At 34.0% G+C, this 20,975-nt stretch overlaps 1 protein-coding gene across 1 annotated transcript; it reads right to left on the bottom strand.

Annotated features, from left to right (window-relative positions):
- Positions 1-1,524: 1,524 nt before the first annotated feature.
- LOC111042654 (homeobox protein Nkx-6.1-like) lies at positions 1,525-17,644 on the bottom strand. Its single transcript, XM_022327340.1, has 4 exons — positions 16,275-17,644; positions 14,823-16,159; positions 2,633-2,808; positions 1,525-2,193 (listed from the first exon to the last, which is right to left on the bottom strand). The coding sequence occupies exons 2-4, from the start codon at positions 15,334-15,336 to the stop codon at positions 2,023-2,025; spliced, it is 861 nt and encodes a 286-aa protein (XP_022183032.1). The 5' UTR covers positions 15,337-16,159; positions 16,275-17,644; the 3' UTR covers positions 1,525-2,022.
- Positions 17,645-20,975: the final 3,331 nt, after the last annotated feature.

Below are 20,975 nucleotides of genomic sequence, written 5' to 3'. Positions count from 1 at the left end.
GGTTCTTTTACTTCATGCATATTTATTTTTGATTATATGTTATATTAGTATGTTTTCAACAATATATTCATTTGAATACTGCACAATTTAAGTTATCAACTTTTTAACGTCATTAAGACGCTATTGTTTCATTGGAATTCACTAGCTTAGCCATCTTTTATGGAAAATCTATCTATATATTTAGATATAATAATAATAGAATAACTAAAATCACTTTAGGTACTTAGGTAATTTTAGCTAAGTGCGTTTGGTCAATCAATGATTTTTGTTTCTGTGAACACTTTTTCTGATAACTAAACATAATAATTTAACTTACTAAGTACATAAATAGAACGGCGAAATTTATATTTATCAATACCAACATATCCATAAGTGTATTAATACGTTACCTATTGAAATCAAAACATTTATAACAAATATTAAGGAAATCTCAAAAGTGTGTGCAGCTTTAACTTAGATTCGTATAAATTTAATAATCCAAATTGTAAATCACTGCGATAAAATATATTACTATCGATATATTGGTCGGCATTTTGTTTTATAATATGTTTTTATAATAAATTAATAAAAATAGAAGAAATAAGAATAACGTATAATGCATAGACAATATAATACCATTATATTAGTTAAGCATACATTTTAATATATTCAGTAAGTAGGTATCGCTTTTAAGACACGAGTTTATTTTCTTTTTTTATCTTTTGGAAGTTAAGCTATTTTAAACAAAATTCCTGTACCACCAGTGGTTTTTAAACATTCCTTTAGGTTCTTTTTTAATCTTTTTTTTTTTGTTTTCCATTCTTACCTTTTTTTGTTTACACTTTTGTGTAATCTTTATTAGTATTTCCCTTTTCGTATATAACATTAAAATACTTAAACAGCTAAACACTCAACAATTTACCTGCAAACAGATATCTATATTATATGATTTCACTTTTCTTCAAAACTTTAAACTATAGAATTTCTGAGTACCCATAACTAATTGATGTTAAAGTCGTACTTTTTTTTTCTTTCAAAATTGTTTAACTGTTCAAATCTTAATTCTTATAAACGTTTAATATTCTCAAGTTGTCGAGTACCTTCTTGAGCTGGACACATTATAAAACGTTACATGATAAAATTAAATATTTAAATATTTCTTTCAAAACAATATATTTTAGTTTGAAAAAATAAAATTGAAATATACGTTGGATATGTGTGAGCTTACTACATTTTAATGGATGTAAATCAATTGTTCCAATATCCCTTTATCGCCTATTATGTACACACATGCATTGTGGTTATGAGTTGCCTACTTTGAGGATAATAATATTTGCTTATTTTAAACTGTTTTTCAAAATCGTCTTAGAATTTTGTTGTGTACCACGTTTTGAATAAAGGATGCTGAAACAGTTTTTTAAAACATATACAAATATATTACAAACGTTTAAATTTAAACTGTATTATTGACTTCCAATAACACCAATAATAATATTTATTAAACACGTTTTATTATTTATTTACAACACTGTAGAATATATATTTACATTTGATCAACATAGGTAATATTTTATAAATAATAATAATGGAACATCTAACCTATATATTATATTCTAACATGCTAATTACTAACGATCTTGCAATACAAATTAATCACATCAGATATAGTGTATAATTAGATTTTCAACAATTTGTAAAGGTTCACTCTTTCATCAAAATTCCGTCTGATCTTCAGTTTTGGCATCAGTTTATGTTTAAAAGCGATTTCGGCGATTCTCCACAATTCATGTACAATGCTATAGTTAGGTACATGGATATTAATATTTACGCCTTGTAAAAAGACGAACATTAAAAAAAGTTTTTCATTTCAAATATTCTGTCCGATATTTCAGAAAAACAGACGTTTTCACGAGAGACCCGAGATTCTATAATATTATAGTGATTTACATGTATTCCTTAAAACCACGATGGATGGACTTGCCACGTTTCAATATTAAACACGGAGTTATGGGAAACTACCTACATATTTTTTTCGTAACATTTTTATGAGTAATATGAACAATTATTCGTTTCCGCCTCCGAATCCTCGTCTTCTTCGCAATCTTGGACCATTCCCTGCGTACTCCGTTGGTGTATATTGGCCAACCTCTGTTGCTGTATTTCCAGATGTTGTTTTCGCCATTTTATTCTACGATTTTGAAACCAAACTTTAACCTGAATCAAATAAAACGCTACAATGTAATATTTTTTCTAAAAAATATTAAATTTTACTACAATATACCTATTACCTATACGCCATTACACATAAATATAAAAATAATCGTTATTGGTGTACGGTATTATGACCCAACATCGCGTTGTGTAAAGTTTATTTACGTTAAGTTTTCGTCCAAATGTAACCCTACCACACTCTATGCTGGATTTATCTTAAGCCATTTCTAATGATTTATTGTTCAGCAATGTCTATTTTAATGGATACATCCGCGTTGTGTTTATGCACATGATATTAATAATTTACTGTCGAAACTTTTACAATAACTTAAACTAAGCTGGACGAGTGATTCGAGAGTCAAGCAACATAATACATTAATGCCTTTGATAATATCACCGTCGGATGTTTAGTCGATAATTGTAATTTTAGTCTCGTACTCACTTGTGCTTCCGTTAGCTGTAACGTGTGAGCTAGATATAGTCTTTCTGGACCCACCATGTATTGTTGACGTTCGAATTCCATCTCTAACCTCTCCAATTGTTCCGGGGTGAATATTGTTCGTACTCTTTTTGATTTACCAGAACAACCGTGTTTTTTACTGGAACCATCAATTTTGTCTGAAAATAAATAAAATCAACAATTTAGTACAATTTACGTAATATGGTAAAACATATAGGTTCAGAGATAAATCTCGATTGAAAAATATAATTTCAACTTATTTATGACTTTAGATAGTCGTGCAGACGACTTAGTGCACATATAGTCAGGTCAGTGAAAATCCAAGTGAATTTTACATTAGTAACGTTCGTACTATCCTAACGTGCTAACATTCTAAAACCAAATTAGAAAGGTAAATTATGGTTGTTTAACATTATTTTGATGTGTTTATCATATTTTGATATGTATTTATTATCATTATTATCCATATTATGCACATCAATATTAGCGTATGTTAATGTGTATGAAGCATGTCAGAAAATGTGAAGGAAATATTATAAGCTACACGTTTTATTCAATTAATTGTGTATTTCAAAATGATACAGGTGTCGGGTACCTAGATTATGTTTAAACGTATGATATTTAAAACACTTTGATAGATTTTTACTTTTTAGTTTATATAGGTACCTACAAAGAATTTAGTTTTAAGGGATTAATTAGATTTTAAATGTTTTATTACATGTTATTTGGTGCGTGTTTTTGGTAAAATTTCAAAAATAATCAAATATCTAATTTTTATTATAAATAGACTAGAGTATTGCAGAGAGTATATATTAAGGCGTATATAAGTATGTTAATTAATTCATTTTATATTAAACAAATTAACCAACTATAATATGGACGGTTCTAATCACTTACGTTTTAATGGACGAAATATGTGATGAGTCATGAGTAAAGTATGTTATTAATTACACATCTATACTAAGCATATACTGGCTCTATGATTCCAATTTTTATACAGCGGGTAAGCCTTGTGGACATGACAAGGAAATTAGATCATTATGTCGGATTAATGCAACCTTATATAAGAATATAATACAGAGAATAAAATTAAAACATATTTGTAACGTATATTTCGAAAAATTGAACATGGAAATCGAAAAATGGAAATGAATAAACTAAAAGCCAATCAAACCCGTTGTTTTCAGTATAGGTATAATTCAAGCAGATTACGAACTGAAAATAATATGATGAATACACATCTGAAAGTCTAATAATATAATAATAATCGTATTTCATTATGAATTGACCGCACATCACAATGGCTGCAGCATTACGGTTATCAATTGTATCCACTCAACCACTCGTCCATACATTACACATAATATATACATTATATACATACGTCATACACACATAATTCAGGCACGTGGTTTTTATTTTGCGAACATTTCATGTCCAACTGATGACAATGATTATTATTATTATTATTATTATTATTATTATTACAACGGTCTGCCACCCTCCCGGTGTAATGATACAACTTTTATCGTGATCAAACAATCGAATTAGCATGACGGCAATCCACCGACACTCGTATAACAATCAATAAATTTGCTCTTCAGCGTCGAACCACCGAAGCATTAATAATGTACACATGTATCACAATAATTAGAACAATAATTTGTCCTGCCAAAACCACATAGTATAACTACTGGACCCGATCACGAATAAATAAAATCACACTTGCTGAATGTAAAAAAAAAAAAAAAATTATAAAAACCGCAACCATAATAATACGTATATATCCTTGTGCATGTGTATATGCGCGCATAATAACCGGTCCTGCTCCGGTGATTTATGGTTGATAGGGAACGTATTAAAAAAATATGTTATACGTATACGCACATATTATTAGTATGAAAAAGTCGCAAAGGGCGCTGAGTGAACCCTTTGGCAAAAAAAAAAAAAAAAGGGTGAGCAAACTATCCAGAGAATTATTGTTGTTGAACTGCAGGGGCGTTCGCGGGCGTGTACAGATATATTATATTATATACTTTTGTCTAAATAAAAACGATGCACCCTCCGCCGAGAAACCAATACAAAACGCATCGTAATTAATATAATATAATATAATATAAGCTTTATGGGTCATGTTTTTTTTTTTCCATAACTTGCCACTCGTTCAACCGACCGGAAACACAATCGTTGGTCGATTTGAAGTCATCGTCGTTGTATCCGTGCACACGACGTCATGTAACGACCAAACCACTGGCGGGTTAAAATAGTCGCCACGATCAAATAATTCCGCCGATTTCGTTGTATGCAATCGAGGACCTGACTGCAGTCGTTCGCTAAAAGCTACCAACAATCTATGCGGTTATAGCTGCGAGTCGCTTAAAGAACAACCTGTAAGCTCGTTACCGGCCCAGTAATCTATTCGTTCGATAAAGTCAACGGTTGTGAGATATTTGAATTGTCGTTAACCGCGATCACCGGACAAATCAAACCACTAGTGACGTTGGTAACGTCTATGGTATTTCATCGACCTGTAAGTTACCGGACCGAAATCCGATCAGTACAGTTTTCGGGTCCGGTAAGCGGTGATGGTTTACAGAACCGAGGTTAACCTGCAGTGTTATTTAACGGTTTAAGTCGCGATAAGGGGTTCGGTAAGTGGTCGCTGCGGGACGTCCGTGCGATCCTGCACCCTCAGAAGGATTTCACGATGATATGATCATCGTTACCGTCGTACGCATCATAATATAACCTGCAGGTATTTATTATAAACCGTAATCCGTACACGGCGGTCGATGTTTTGCGCACGCGTCGAGTGCGCGGATCGGCGCGATCGCCGAGGAAAGTCTGTCGTCGTCGTCGTCGTCGTCGTCGTCGTCGCCGAAAGTGTCATCGGAGATCCTGCGTTCGCGCAGGACGTATAATTATATTCCGCAGGACCCGCTCATTCGGGTATCAGGATGATACCCGCGTATCATCGCACACCGTCGCGCGGGTTTTCGGCGAGGACGCACCGCACACGGCGCACGCATCGCAGGACGACGTCATATTATAATATTATCACAACGCGAAATTATTACGACATCATTATATGTAATAACCCGGGACGCCGAGGCAGCTCCATTATTGTTCTCTTGTGTTGTCGTCGCCGCCGCCGTTGCCTCTGTCTGCGTGTATATATACACTGTGGCGCGTGTATATACACGCGGGACGTCAAGAGAGTAATTAACAACTTTGCCCACCCCGGTATACCCCGCCGCGCCCACGGCACTCGCCGCCGTTACGACCCCTTGCCCGTCCGCCGTTTGACTATGTCCTTTAAGTTTACGACCGCATAATAATAATAATAATAATAATAATAATAATAATAATAATAATAATACGAGATATACGGCCGATGCGGGGGAGGGGAGGGGGGGCGACGTCGCACAATGGACCGGCGACAGTGCGACGAGGTGAAAACGAGACATATCCGGTCGGATGCGTCTGTGTGCTCGAGTGTACGTGTGTGCGTGTGTGTGCGCGCGAGCAGATTCCCGGCGCGGGTTCTCTGCGCTCGACACGTCGAAAAGTTGCTCGCGATATTATCGTTATTATCATTATTATTATTACATAATAACACGTGTGGAAAACTTTTGTGCGCTCGAGATTTACAAACACGATTGCACGTATAACCTGCATAGACGATGCGCACGTGTATACAATATCATAATTCATAATGTGTATATATAAACGTTCACTTTATAATAATAATGTATAACGACGCGCGAGATTATATCCATCGAAAACCGCACGAAAATGCACATCAAAGATATATTGTACCGTAAACGTTAACGCTTTAAGCTGCAAACTTCACTACAATGCATTGCGCGAATTGCGATTGAAAAGTTCGAATCGTCCGCCGCGTGTAAATCAAACAGTGATAAATCGTCGTGAGCCATTATATGTGCGCATTGATATTGGTGAACTGTTCCGTGGACGAGTTTGATGCATTGCGACTGCTCGGGTCGTAGGTATATTATAATAATATATACGTTCATCGGAATATTATTAGAGAAATTGGTTTCGACCGTCCAACTGAAAAGTATACCTACATACTTATGCGGTGCACGCGAAATGGTCGCCAGCAGAGGGGTGTAGGGGGGACATGTTTTAATTATGAATAATCCGTTTTATCATATTATATGGTTTTATCCTCGTTTTAAAACGGCGCGTGCTGTTTTGTCAGTGATTTTTGACTTTGCTCCCCCCTCCCTGGCTTATATTTTTACTCGATACACAACGTCCAAATATATAATACCGGACAACAGCTAGGTGCCCGCTATATATATATCGTATAAGTGCGACATCGAAAAAAACAAAGAAAATAATATTTACTTACGAGTCAAACCATATGATATGATTACATTGTTTTTACCTAATTGAATGTTCGTGGCTTGTAATCGATTAAGTACTCGTATGAAATCTATTATAATTCGCAACCATAGTACGGTATATTAACGGTTTTCTTCAGTTGACTGTAAGTATTGAAACTTGAAATTGAATATTTCCATGAAAAGTCGTTTCCCTAATAGGATAATATACCACTTCATCATGCGGTCAACTCGTGCTCGGAATTGTGTACAGCGAAATCATTTCAACCGACAACTTTCATAAATATCGCGAAATATGTTAAGGACCCAATTCTAAATAAATCACCCTCCAACATCTGACAAACAGGTGCTTTTGTCAACAACCGACAAGAATAGTTTTTCAACAAGGGCGTGTAATCTCTTTCCCCCCATGTTTGATTCGCTTTGCTCGTCTGGCTTTTGTTGTCCCCGACTTTATCAGCTATAATTGATTACAATAACAAATAGAAATTCTAAACCACAAAAATAAATCACATTAATTAAAACGCGAAACATAATGCACACGGGGAGTTCGAAAAAGTTATATTTTTATTTGGTATATATTATTTTAAAACGTATCAACACATATTAATATAACAAACCGAGATGATCAATTAAAATATTTGTCAAACTGTAATTTTGTATAATAATTGAATTACATTATCAAAGTGGACTCATTCAATACGATCCTTATACTAAACATAATATTATATTTATTAGCAATTAATTTTATTTGTGAATGAGTATCGTGCAATTATATAATAACCCATTCCCGGTTTAATTAAATTGTTTTTTATTCACAGAGAATAATAGTTATTTTGTTGACATTATATCTTTAAATAAAAATATTTTTAAAAAAACTTTTTTCATTAATTATAAACATTTTACGTTAACATTTTATTTCATTAAAAGTGGCTTATTTAATTAAATTCATTAAAATCGTATAAATTACTATAGAAATGTATACTATAGGTACTGTATACATTCTCTGGTTTTAATAATAATATTTTATTAATACCTATCTACTGATATGAGTTCAAATGAAAATATCTGTGCAGAAAAGTATGTTCTTTCGTGCTAATAAGTACAAACGCACACGTCTAATGCGTATAATAACACAATTAATGTATAATGATGTACCATGAATTAAGATGATTGTGGGTAGGTTGTCATCCTGTAACCGAGTAGTTAATGGTATTTGGTCGAGAGGAATTCGTGAACATTTTGTGGTGTCCTTTGGAATGGAGACGCGGTATTTTAAGTCATCATTCCAGATTTACCCATTCGAGGAGTTTAACACCATAGAATTAATATTATACCGTCATTGAGTTTTGGCGGAATGTGAATGGTTAAACTTCAAATACCCAATATAATTATATATAAAGGGTACCTGTACATTGAATTGAGGAATTATTACCAACGGTGAGTATGATGTACACGGATATTTTAATAAACTGATTAATGATAATTAATTAACTTGCCCATTTTAATGGTGAAACAACGCACAATATATTACGAAAAATTAGTAAATACTTTTTCGTTTACTTCTTGATACCTAGCTGACAAACTTTATTTGCTTAAACTATATTACACTGTATTATACGTAGTGGAGGCAGTTGACGAAAATTGAGATAACTATGTCGAAATGACGTGTCCAACTCGTATGAGAGTTTGTTGTGATTTCAAGATTACACTTAGATTTAATTTACCTAAAATGTATTAAAGAAATGTAAGCATTCCTAAAAAATCTCTGCTCGTATTCTATTAGTGACTTTTCAGATGAGCGAGAAAGTGAATAGAACCTAACCTAGAAGGTGGATATATATACATCATTATGAAAACTGATTCTAGAAAAATAATTATGAATTAAATATCTCATGTTCAACTATAAACAAAACAGTTAAAGTTAATAATATGTGGAAATTGCTTAATTTTTAATAAAAATAATTTAATTTGTCGTTAAAAACATTGTTGTAGGATTTTGAACATGTTTTGAACTCACAAAATTCGAATACGTACAAGGTATTTAAAAAACGTCATCTTCGGAATTGTTGGTAATTGATCCGAGCATAATATTATAATCCATACAACCGTAGCTAATGAAATAGAAAATATATAATGATGTTGTGATTTACTTTGAAAATTCAATTGTTGGAGGCGAGGCACATGTGATATTGTAAACATGGTAAATATCTGCATAAGTCTGCATCTATATACATAAAATATAAGTACATGTGCAAAAATATATTTCTATTTTTTTTGATGAATTTATTTAGTATAACGTCAAGTATTAAATCTCTACGAGTACCTACTTTATTCATCATTCCTTTTTTTATACTTGTTTGTATTTTATAAGCTTTTATCAAATTTACATTTTTAAGTAAAACACGAACTTTGGCATGTTGTTGCTGCAGTACCCACCTCCCTACTTTGTGGGATAAAGTAGTTTAATGGAGAACTAAATACCGTAAACAGAGAAGCTATATTATGTTAGTAAAATGTTCATTCACGACTAACAGAACTGGTAATAACATTATATTACCATTATATATTTTAAGGTTATAAATAATTTTAATATTTAGAAATGGGTTGAAGAAATTTTTATTGAACAAAACCATGAGTTGAGATTGTATAAATGAATATTAAATACTAAGTATTAATTAGTAAATATCTATTATAATACAAAATGAAATATTAAGTATCAATTTATTAATACAAAATAGTTTAACAAATATGACTTTAAATACTTCTTAAATGGTTACCAATGATTTTTAATCAGGTTATAGTTTATTGGTAAATTTTATATGTACGGAAAAATAAGGTGCCAATCTTTAATACAGAGTCACCTATTGCCTATTAAAATCAACGAAAATTTAAAGACTGCAAATAACTATTACGTTTCTAGAACTATAGTAATTTATGTTGTAAATCTTTGTAAAGTATTAAAAGTGATGAAATATTTAAGTAAGTACCTACTTATTTAATCAACGTAATTAACACATTCGAACCGATTAAATGTAGTTAAACAGTGGTAGAAGTGGAAGGAGGAATACGGGGGAGACAGCATCACTCCACTTTTTAATTTAAAATTTCTATCACCCCACTTATTTCATCCAAAAATATGCTCTCCATTTAAATAACTGTACTTAAAAACTATTAAGTGCATTGTTTTAGTTTTTATCAAAATTGTTTTATCATTTATCTTTGACTTTAAACTATCATATAACAAAGTCACATACACACACTACATAGATAAGACACATAATATATATAATTCATAGTACCTTTATCCTATACTAAACAAGAAATTTGTTTTAATAATCGAATTTTCATCCCTCCCTCGCCCCTCGTTTTGAGCCGCTTCGATTTCTGTACCTCGTAAAAATATGTTTGAGCGTTGTCTTGATAATATAATAATATGTATAATCATTTCTAGAAAAAACCTTATTACATAAATCTCACAATTTATACGATAAGTCTTTAAAAAAAAACTTCTAGACTTTTTAACTAAAAATGTATAAAAATTGCTTGTTTAAAGTAGTATAGATATATTATAAACCGTTTTGTAATAATTTATAATATCTTATACCGTTTTGCGATAGTAATATAATCTACATTAATAGGCTTAACTTTTCCCTTTTTATTTTAGTCGGAGGGGATAAATAATATTAAAAAAAGTACTAAATGACGGGTGCGTTTAAAGTAGACCAACCCAATGCGATGCAAACAAATATGAAACACACCCAGAGCCGCATTTAACGGGGGGCAATTTTGAGGTGATTCAAGGGGCAGCAGATTTTTAGACAATATATCATAATATCATAATATTATGCGTTCTCCGTTACGAATTTCGTATTAAACTTTTAAAATAATACAATATTGTGCTTGTGCTCTTTAATATTTTAAATCTAACAGAGAAACGTATTAAAATATATTTTTGCTGTGTCTGTGATAGCGAAAAAAGTGAGGTGAAAATCATATGATATTTTTTTAAAATATGTAGAGGCTCCAAATTGTTTAATGCCCCTGACGGCAATTTGGCTTAATGTGGCACTGAACATACCCTAACGAATTGTGCTTAGGTACTGCTTAAAACCATCATAAAATAAACACCTACTATAGCTGTTACTGATGTAAAATTGATTATATAATATGTTATACCTATGTTATAAATAATTTACAACTTGTGCGTAATGGACATGTACATGTCATAAGTAATGGTGTAATAATCTTATATTATTCATGTTTTCCTCGGATGCAATAGGTACCTACATTTGATGCAGTGAAATGGCAAATACTAAAATAAAACAAGTATAAATTAAATTGTTTCAAAACCATTCATTTTATTTTTTTTTTAATACTGCTCGCCTGTTACACCTGTAACTGTGTATAGATACCTACAATAATATTAAATACCTACCTATTAAATATTAATTACATAGGCTGCTATCGGATTATGGTTGAATGGACAGTTATTTTATTTACTGTAATTTATAAATGTCCATACTTGTGATTATACTATTGTTATTTTTAAAGATGGATACCATTTTAGGGTCGTCATATTCATATTTTTTGGAAATATTATTTATTCATATCACTTGGAAAAAACCCAGCCCTAAATACAGAACGTTTATTATTTTTTTTATTACCTATATCCTATGGATGAAAATATAGAAAAAAACTAATAAATAATTGTAAACATTACATTTTAAAGTTCTTTTTAAATGATATCATATAATGTTATAGCGAACGGGAAAGAATATTAACTGTCAAAATTACAGTGATCTACACTAAGTTTTAATAAAATATGGATTCACGAGTTTTGAATTGAATTATTTACACCATTTCAACGACTATAATAATATTAATTAATTATATATATTTATAATTTATATAGATTTTTCTTTTACATAATATATATAGACTTTTATGCGATTTGTTTGTAAATTCTAAATTAATAGAGACTTAAGAATATCATATTTATCATGTAGAGATGAAAGTAAGAAATGTATTAAGTATTTAAATTTCATATTATGTTTTTATTGATTACCGATAACCGTATCGAATTATACAAGTTTTGATTTAAAAATGTGTATAAACATTACAACGAGGGAATATCTTTTGTAAATATTTCATATAATAGTAGATACCTATACAGCATAGTACGTATATTACATTAGTTTGAAATAGTCTAAAGCTAGTTCAACGTACTCGAATGTTTAAATTACAAATAGTTTAGTATTACGATGAATCTATTCAATAGAACTTGTAATCATGAAACGTTTCACTCAACGTCGTGTTGTTATTAAAGTTTATTATAACTGTGCACATCGTTTATCTTTATCGATGTTAAACTATATTTTTTACGTGAATTATGTAGCTGTTATAATAATAGATGTAGGTTTATTATATAATCGAACAAACAATATCAGCCGATTAGTTAGAATATGATGGTCACGAGAATTATCTACATAAATATAGTAAAAGAGCTGACATGAAGTCTGTTGAGATAGTCTTTAAAAATCATTAGAAAAAAAAACAATGCAAATATCAGCTATCAATCTAGGTAATTATTTGTATGTCATTCGCGTATCAACATGTCAAAATATTACCTAACCTAGCCTAACACAATTATTGTACACAAGTATCTGCCACAGCCAATTTTGTAAAATTAACATAAAACATTAATAATAATCGATTGGTATTAGCTGGGTGGTGGGCAGGTATATTGAAAAAATTACTCGCTTGACGTATTCGACGGTAATTGACTTAATTGTATAAGATATATTATTATGTATATCAATATAAACTATACTCCGCAGTGTACCCGCGTGGGTATAATTATTTCAGTAATTATTGACGCGTTTGCTTAAAAAACGTAGAACATTTTTATTTTATAAATTGCGTTATTGAATAATGTTTTCAATAAATCAAGGAAGTATAGTATTTGTATCATATTGTACTGTGTGTAGTAACAGTTTTCAAATTCGCTGCCGATTGTCGTTGCAGTTGAAAGAGTTTAACAGACAACAACAGATTATAAATGTCTATGCGTATATTGATTATTAAAAAATACATTTCCACTTAGGCGCCGTATTCTTCCTAAGTGTAGATATACAAACCACGATCATTGCGAGTACCGTATAATGTTAACTTTTTTAGTGCACAGTAGTCACGAGAGCAGTCGTATTCAATAAATATAATTTACAGACGGGTTATTAGCCGAGAAGTTATTTTGAATTTATGTATAATATATATATTATAAAAATGTTATAATATAAAGCATACAGTATACAACGCAAATATAATATAACCTACGAGTTTTGCATCTGTGGTGGAGAGTATAGAGCACCTTTTTAACGTGCACCTATATATTATTTTCATAAATAATGATATAAATACCGTATGTTTTAGCATAGATAGAATGGTGGAAAATTACTAGGAGAAGGAATCCTTAGCTATATACTTAGGTGTTTTATAATGTACAAAACTAGTTTTATTATTATGTTTACGCGTCGAGATGCATACCGGGTACATAATAATATTTCATTAGCCTAGATTTTTATGGATGGAATAATTTTATTATATCTTACAAGTTACATTATAGTATAATAATATAATGTTCACACGCCACACGTACATAAAAAGTAATTTCGACCAATTAAAACGATTATTTGTATTGAATCGATCCGGCTCAAAGGACACTCGATTATAACCGTCTCGGTGCCGTTATCACGCCGTGCGCACAATAATAATAAAATGTCACAAAGACGTATCACTGCATAAAGCACAAAGTGTATTCGATAATTATTTTCGTACGATTTATGATGCTGCATAGTAATCAATATTTGTAACAACTTACTATTATGTATAGTGCGCGAAATTGTCGAACGAATTCGTTGTGTAGGCACTCCGAAAAGAGTCTAAACGCGGTTTAGGTTTTGCTATATACATATATATGTAGGCCTGTACTTATGTGACTGCACGACTGTACATTGTTACGTCCGTTTGAGCACCTGTTTGCGGTGTAATCGCGCGCACTGACAAATTGCATAAAACAATATCGCCGTACTTGGAAAAAAGTGCGTTGTAAAATTATACCGACTTGTTGCCCGGACATACAGGAGCGGCGTGGCGTGTTTATTAAAAAAATAATTCAGATGGTCCAGCGAGTGGTGGGAATCGGTTTTTGTTTACTACGCGTGTGAATCCGTAGACCGTCAGGCATATAACACGTATTCCAATAGCACTAGGATAACAACAACAATACTACTATACTATGGCTCGAAAGTATTATTTGAGTAAATTAGTAAAAAAAACTCTAAAATGTACAAACGTTTTGTGCGAAATTCCAAAAATATTTGATAAACGTAGGTATATTGGCTGTTGTTTGTCAACGGCGATTTGGTATTTTTGGTTTATATATTACTATGTATGTTCAAAATCGAAAAGAGCGATCCGAAATGAAAAACATGATGTGCTCGTCTTACTATTTTGGCGTTCAAACTAGTCGAGCGGAAATACAGAATGGATTTATGTCACTCGGCCTGCACAGACGAATAACTATATAAATCGGAAGCACAACTCCTGTGGTATAATTTTCGAGCCCTACAAATTACGCATTATCATTTATCCGTACCAGTCAATCGTAATAATATAATATCGAACTATTTATAATCGATCGATTACAAATCACGATTTCGGGTACTAAGACGTCGCGTCGACGGTGATAATATATAAAATATGTTGTGCAAAACGATATTTTTATTCACAGCGGATATTACCTTCGCGATGTTTTTTGCCGTGAGCCGCTGCCGAACCGGTGGAAAAGTCGAGCGCGGCCACCGGGCCGGCGGTGGACGGGTCGATCGGCAGTGTGGCCGTCGCTGCGGCCGACTGGCCCACGACGGCGCCCGCTTGGAGTCCGAGTATCGCGTCGATGGTGAACGGCTTGGAGGGCCTGGGCGACGAAGAGCTCAGCCCGTCCGACTCGGCGCTGTCCCGGCTGGCCGTCCTCACGCCGCCCGCGTAACTCTGGAACACTCCCGCGGCCGCGGCTGCCGCTGCTGCTGCTGCCGCCGCTGCTGCGGCGGCGGACGACCCGTTCCCGGCCGCGCGGTGGTGCAGCTGTTGTCTGTTGGGGTGATGTTGGTGATGGTGGTGGTGCTGCTGGTGCTGCTGCTGGTGCTGCTGCTGGTGCTGCTGGTGCTGGTACCGGTGTTGCTGTTGGTGCAGTTCGAGCAACTGCGACAGAGCGGTGTTGTACTCCTGGAACAGCGGGTTCTGCAACATCATCATAGTACCTGTCGGCCCGGGCGTGTATATTATATGCCAGACGATGTCCGACGATCGAGTTGCAGAGAGTTGCACCTTCGACGGTTGTCCTCGCGATGTATCCCAAAAGGACGAGGAGTCGGGTATACACTGTAAAGCGGTGTGTTATTGTAAACGACGACGGACTTGTACCGTCATCGATGCACGCGAGACGAGCGGACCGCGATAACGATATCCCGACGATATAATAATAATATACGCGAATATTACTCTGTCACACGTCGTAATTATATCGCCGTGACGCCTGGCGTGTACGATGTGAATATAATTTTGTGGACGTGCGCGTCGCGTTCTGCAGTCGTCAACCGGACGTGTTGCGCGCGATCGACTGGCCGACACGGCGACATCGTCCTGCGGAAGACGGCTCTGCCGCGGGTCTCGCAGTTCGCGGAACGGGCGTGTACGCTGCGGCCTGCCGGCTGGCCACGCCCCCCCAATCAGCCGCCGGACCTGCGCCATTGGGTGAGTGACGGCGGCACGACGTCGCCCCTCGTCCTTCTCGCCCCGCGTTTCCGCGCTCCGCGGGGTGGTTGATGCGGCCCTGAGCGGAGGGTGTGCAGGGGTGGGGACTGACTTTCCGGCGGCCAAACCCTTCGCCCGCTATTCCATCGCCCCCTTCCGCGCCCGAACACCACCGCTCACCGCCAAAAACACACATGCGCGTCCGCATAATATTAGGACGTATTATTTTTTGATAGTACACGCAGGTACACAGACACCGAAGTCTTCGTCGTCCCTTCCAGTGGTCCTTATTGACTTGAGGTATTTAATTGTGCGTATAATTGTGCTATAATTATATATAAATATATTAAATATATTAATATATATTATATATACTGTAATGACGTAAGTATGCGTAATATCGTATTATTTTAATGTTATAATATCGTTTTATTACTTACCCTATACTGACGACGTTATCGGTATATAACATATTTTATGTATGCCGTGCTCCATCGTAGTATCGGTTTCGAAAGACTACAAATAGTGTGGTGACGAATTTAGTACCACGGCACGATAAATATTCAAAAAAAATTGTTTTATCATTTCTTTGCCGAAGTGCGAAGGCTGCAGTCGTCGTTCATAGACCATAATCCATTACGAGTACTATATAAATTATCTTCTTCTTCGTCGGCATTCAGGACCATCGCTGCCATCAAAATCTCTATCCTGCACCTCTCTCTCTGATATGCTGTTTCTAAAGTTGCGTCCTGGTCTATCATTTCTATACCTTTGGCAACTACGTCAATCTATCGGGTTTTGGGTCGTCCTAGGGGTCTTGTCTTATTTATTTTATTGATAAGTACATTTTTAATTAATTGTCCATCTGCCCTCCATGCACGTCCGAACCACTCTAGTCGTTTTTTCCTAATAAAGTAGTTAGTATGTCTGGCTTATTACAAAGAGACTTTATATTTTCGTTGCTTCTTTTTTCGTTTATGTCTGTGTTTCTGGGTTGAAGATTGGTCCATAATTGGTTCGTAACACTTTCCTCTCGAACGTGATAAGTCTTCTGCTATCACCTTTAGTCAACGACAAGGTTTCACGGGCGTATGTTATCACAGGTCGAAGGTAGCTATGATATAGTATAAATTATAATTGTTTATATATTATATACACTCTATTAAAATAAATTAACCAAGCCGCGGCCCACCTCTAGGGTGGTGGGTGACTACCACAGTCTCATTTTGTGAATTTAATCGGTTATGGTGAGAATAACCGCCAATAAATACTCGTAGACGTACTTGCAGTAGGTATATACATATTATATACGGCTGGGTGCCGGGTAAATCATAAATTTATGTTTATATATTATCCCTAGTCGCAACAGGTCTATCGACGATGGTAAAAATTCACGTAGATACCTATTACAATATATTGTTTTGTGCTGTTCGTACATAGGCACTTGTACATTATAATATAAAACGGCTATAGGATTTTTCGTTTTTGGATTTGTATCTACCACTACCTCAGGATGAATAACCAGAGAAGCGATGATTTAATGCCAATATTGAACGGAAAATCATTGTATCTAAAATAATATGACGTAGTCTCCACTCTAACCACCAAAACATGACATATTAATCTATGTATAGACCCCAAACTTTTTTAATTCTAAAATTAAACATTTTAAAGTCTGAATGTGGTACGATATTATACTCGTACCTAAGTTATAATTCATCATAGTGTATACTTAAGACTAAAGTTCGTAGATAATAATTTACTCTAGAAAATTATACGCTATACCTATACTTGTATACACATAGGCGTAACAATGGGGAGGCTAGGGTGGGCTTCAGCCCCTCTCCCCCCCCCCACAGAATTTTTGAACTGTGTTTAGGAAATCATGTTCTCATTGGTACCTTATTTTGCTATCAAAAACATTTTTAGGACTCAAGCCTCCCTAACTTAAAGCACTAGTCACGCACTCACGCCCATGCTTACATAATATAATATAATATAATAATAGGTATGCACCGTAATCTCTGTATAATAAAAGGGAAAATTACTAACTTGTTCTTTGAAAATGTGCATTTTATTATAATGTTAGCTTAAAATAATTCATCTGATACAAATATAGGTGCCTATTGACTATATGTGTACCTATAGAAACTTGGAACTTTTTCTTAACACAAACTTTAATGACTAATGAGTAGAAGTGTAAAACTAATAATTAGTTTTAAAAAAGAAAATAATTTATAGTTAGTTTGTACAACATTCTTAAATTACTAATTCCATTTATGCAACAACTTACATTGCAGTGAATGAAAATTCATTGTTTCGGTCAGTTGTTGATATACCCATAGAATGTTTATTTATTTTCCATAAAGTGAAACAAAAAATGTACCAATACATGCTTTCGGAGGTTATTATCAACTAAAAAAATACGAAAGAACACTGGAACACAATATCATAATGGTAATCTAAGTATTACAATTAATCAATTTAAAATATTATGGATTAACTAATTACAGCGAAATTCTAACGTTTTACGGAAATAAAACCATACACTTCTAACTACATTTTAAATCATATTACATTAAATTTCGCTTATTTCTTTCCATACGTTGCCTTCACAATATGTGTCTTATAAACCATTTGTGTTATTCGAAATGCAGTTAAATGATCGTTGTTTAATATGTATATAACTAATGCGTTTTAAATTTTTTGTCAATTAATTTCTAAGGTTAATCGTATATATTTGTTCAATAAATGTCATCTTCTAATTATTAAGGACTTAATAATGAAAAGAGAAATTTGAACTATTTTATTAAAGATCCTGATAATATATATGTTTTAAATATGTACTAATATTTTTTTAATTTGAGTTTAACGAATAGGTAGGTAATAAAACACACCTCGGTTGCATTAAAATAAAAAAAAACATTTAATTAAATACACGAACAACACGGTTTACACTTTATCTTATACTAAAACTATTAAAATTAATACACCCTAATGGGATATCGATTTTGTATGATAAATCAAATATCAATATTACAATAAATTATGACACGGTACAATACTTCAATGTAACACACCGCAAAAGAAATTGTTCACTCAAAAACATCTCAGTAGGTATTATTACTAGGTATAGGCGTATTCAAATAGACTGAATAGTCAAGTTGCTAAAGACACTTGGGGATTTGCTGTGCACATTTAATAAGCGCAATAATACATTATTTCAAAGCATATATAGGCAGTCCAGTGGCGTACACACGGGGGGAGGGGGGGGAACACCCCCCCCCTAGTATTTTTTCAGTTTACGTAATTACGTAAAAATGTATNTTTTTAATTTTGTAGTTAAATACAGTGGCGTACACACGGGGGGGGGGGGGTTCAAACCCCCCTTTAGTATTTTTTCAGTTTACGTAATTACGTAAAAATGTATTGTAAAAATGATGACAATTAAAAAAAAAAATAAATACAAAATTAAATTAAGGGAATTTCAGTGTTACCGTCACAATCTAGTTTCGATTAAAAATGTACGGCGAGAAGACCGTCGTCACCGAAGTTATTATTTAATAATGATTATTATTAGATATGGGATATTCCAAATTATACTCCATTATATTATAACATTATATTTTAAACTGAAATATAATTATTAAGTATTTACACAGGACAGATTAAATGGATTGACCATGTTGTCGGTATACCGTGATATAAATTTAACTCCTGAAGAAGTCATTGATGAGTTGGGACAAAAACCCAGGAAAATAGACATTGTTTTATAATGAAAATAAATATTAGTTAAACAACATATTATTTTGATTTATCAATGTATAATATATATATGTATATAATTTTTTATACGTAAGCCCCCCCCCCCATTGAAAATAGCTGTGTACGCCACTGATAGGTACCAAGTCATTCAGTCAGATAATTGTAATTTAATTTATATTTTATATCACAAAAATAGTATATGACTTTTACAGGGTTCACGTGTGGTGAGTTACTGTGCCTCAATTCTACTTTGTACGGATTATTCATACCGGCATAATAGTACGATATATCGTACATAGATTATATAAATCACGTTTTTTATGTTCAACGGCAGGCGAGTGTAACTCTATACGGGGATTTTGGTTTTTTTTTCTTTTATTCATACGAAAATAATAACGATCATAATAATGTACACCGGTCACATTCGAGTGTTTTGTGATGTCGAATATAGTGTGTGTGTGTGTGTGTGTGTGTGTGTGTGCAGCAGTTAACATAATATATAGGCATTGATGATGCGCTTTCACCGGAAAATTGTCATTTAAATTCCACACGGCACAATAAACGTTGTTTTTTCTCACTCGTCTTTTATCGTCCACACATCATCCAAATACATCCAATTTCCTCGTTCGGAGTCATATAATATGATGTATACCTATATGTGTGTATAGAGGCCTCGTGTATGGCGCGACGAGCCCACCGAGTTCCCCGAGCATGCAGAGGCTTATCCCTCACGGTCCGACGGCTTCAAATTAAAAGTCAATTTCGGTGGAAAAGTGACACCCCAAAACGTTCGGGCCCGTTCAGTCGTTCAGACCACCGGTCCGTCGAAATATAGGTATACGTCGTCGCTGTTGTCGCAGTTGTTGTCACTACTGTTGTCGTTATTATTATTATTGTTGTTGTTGTGCATATTGTATAGGTATACCGCATGTGTGTGTGTGTGTGTGTGTGGGTTATAAGTTGCACACTCGTAATCTCGGCTTTGTCTGCAGAGAACGGGGGGGGGGGGCAACTGTATTTTGACGGTGTGCAATCGACCGCAGCCGTCGAGGGATAATAAATATTCCACAGTCCAATAACAACGCCACGTCAGTTGATTATCAAAACGCGCGTGTTTGATTCGATTCTCGACCGACCGGTTTTCAAAGATTTTTTTTTTTTAATTTTAATATTAATACCGCCACCGCAGCCCCGGCAACCGGCGACGACGCGTGAAAACTCTCGTCAGAGTGAGATAGATCTACATAACATTTATGATTACGTGTACTGTACATAGTAGGCAACGGGTTTACCTCTAGGATCTAGTAAATTAACTGTTATTTATCAAAAATTATAATATGATAGGGCTGCAAAGAAAGTTTGGGCAACAGTGGGCG

The sequence above is a fragment of the Myzus persicae genome, unplaced genomic scaffold (assembly GCF_001856785.1).
Source record: "Myzus persicae strain clone G006 unplaced genomic scaffold, MPER_G0061.0, whole genome shotgun sequence".
Lineage (NCBI taxonomy): Eukaryota > Metazoa > Arthropoda > Insecta > Hemiptera > Aphididae > Myzus > Myzus persicae.
This window is presented reverse-complemented; position numbering and strand designations above follow the sequence as displayed.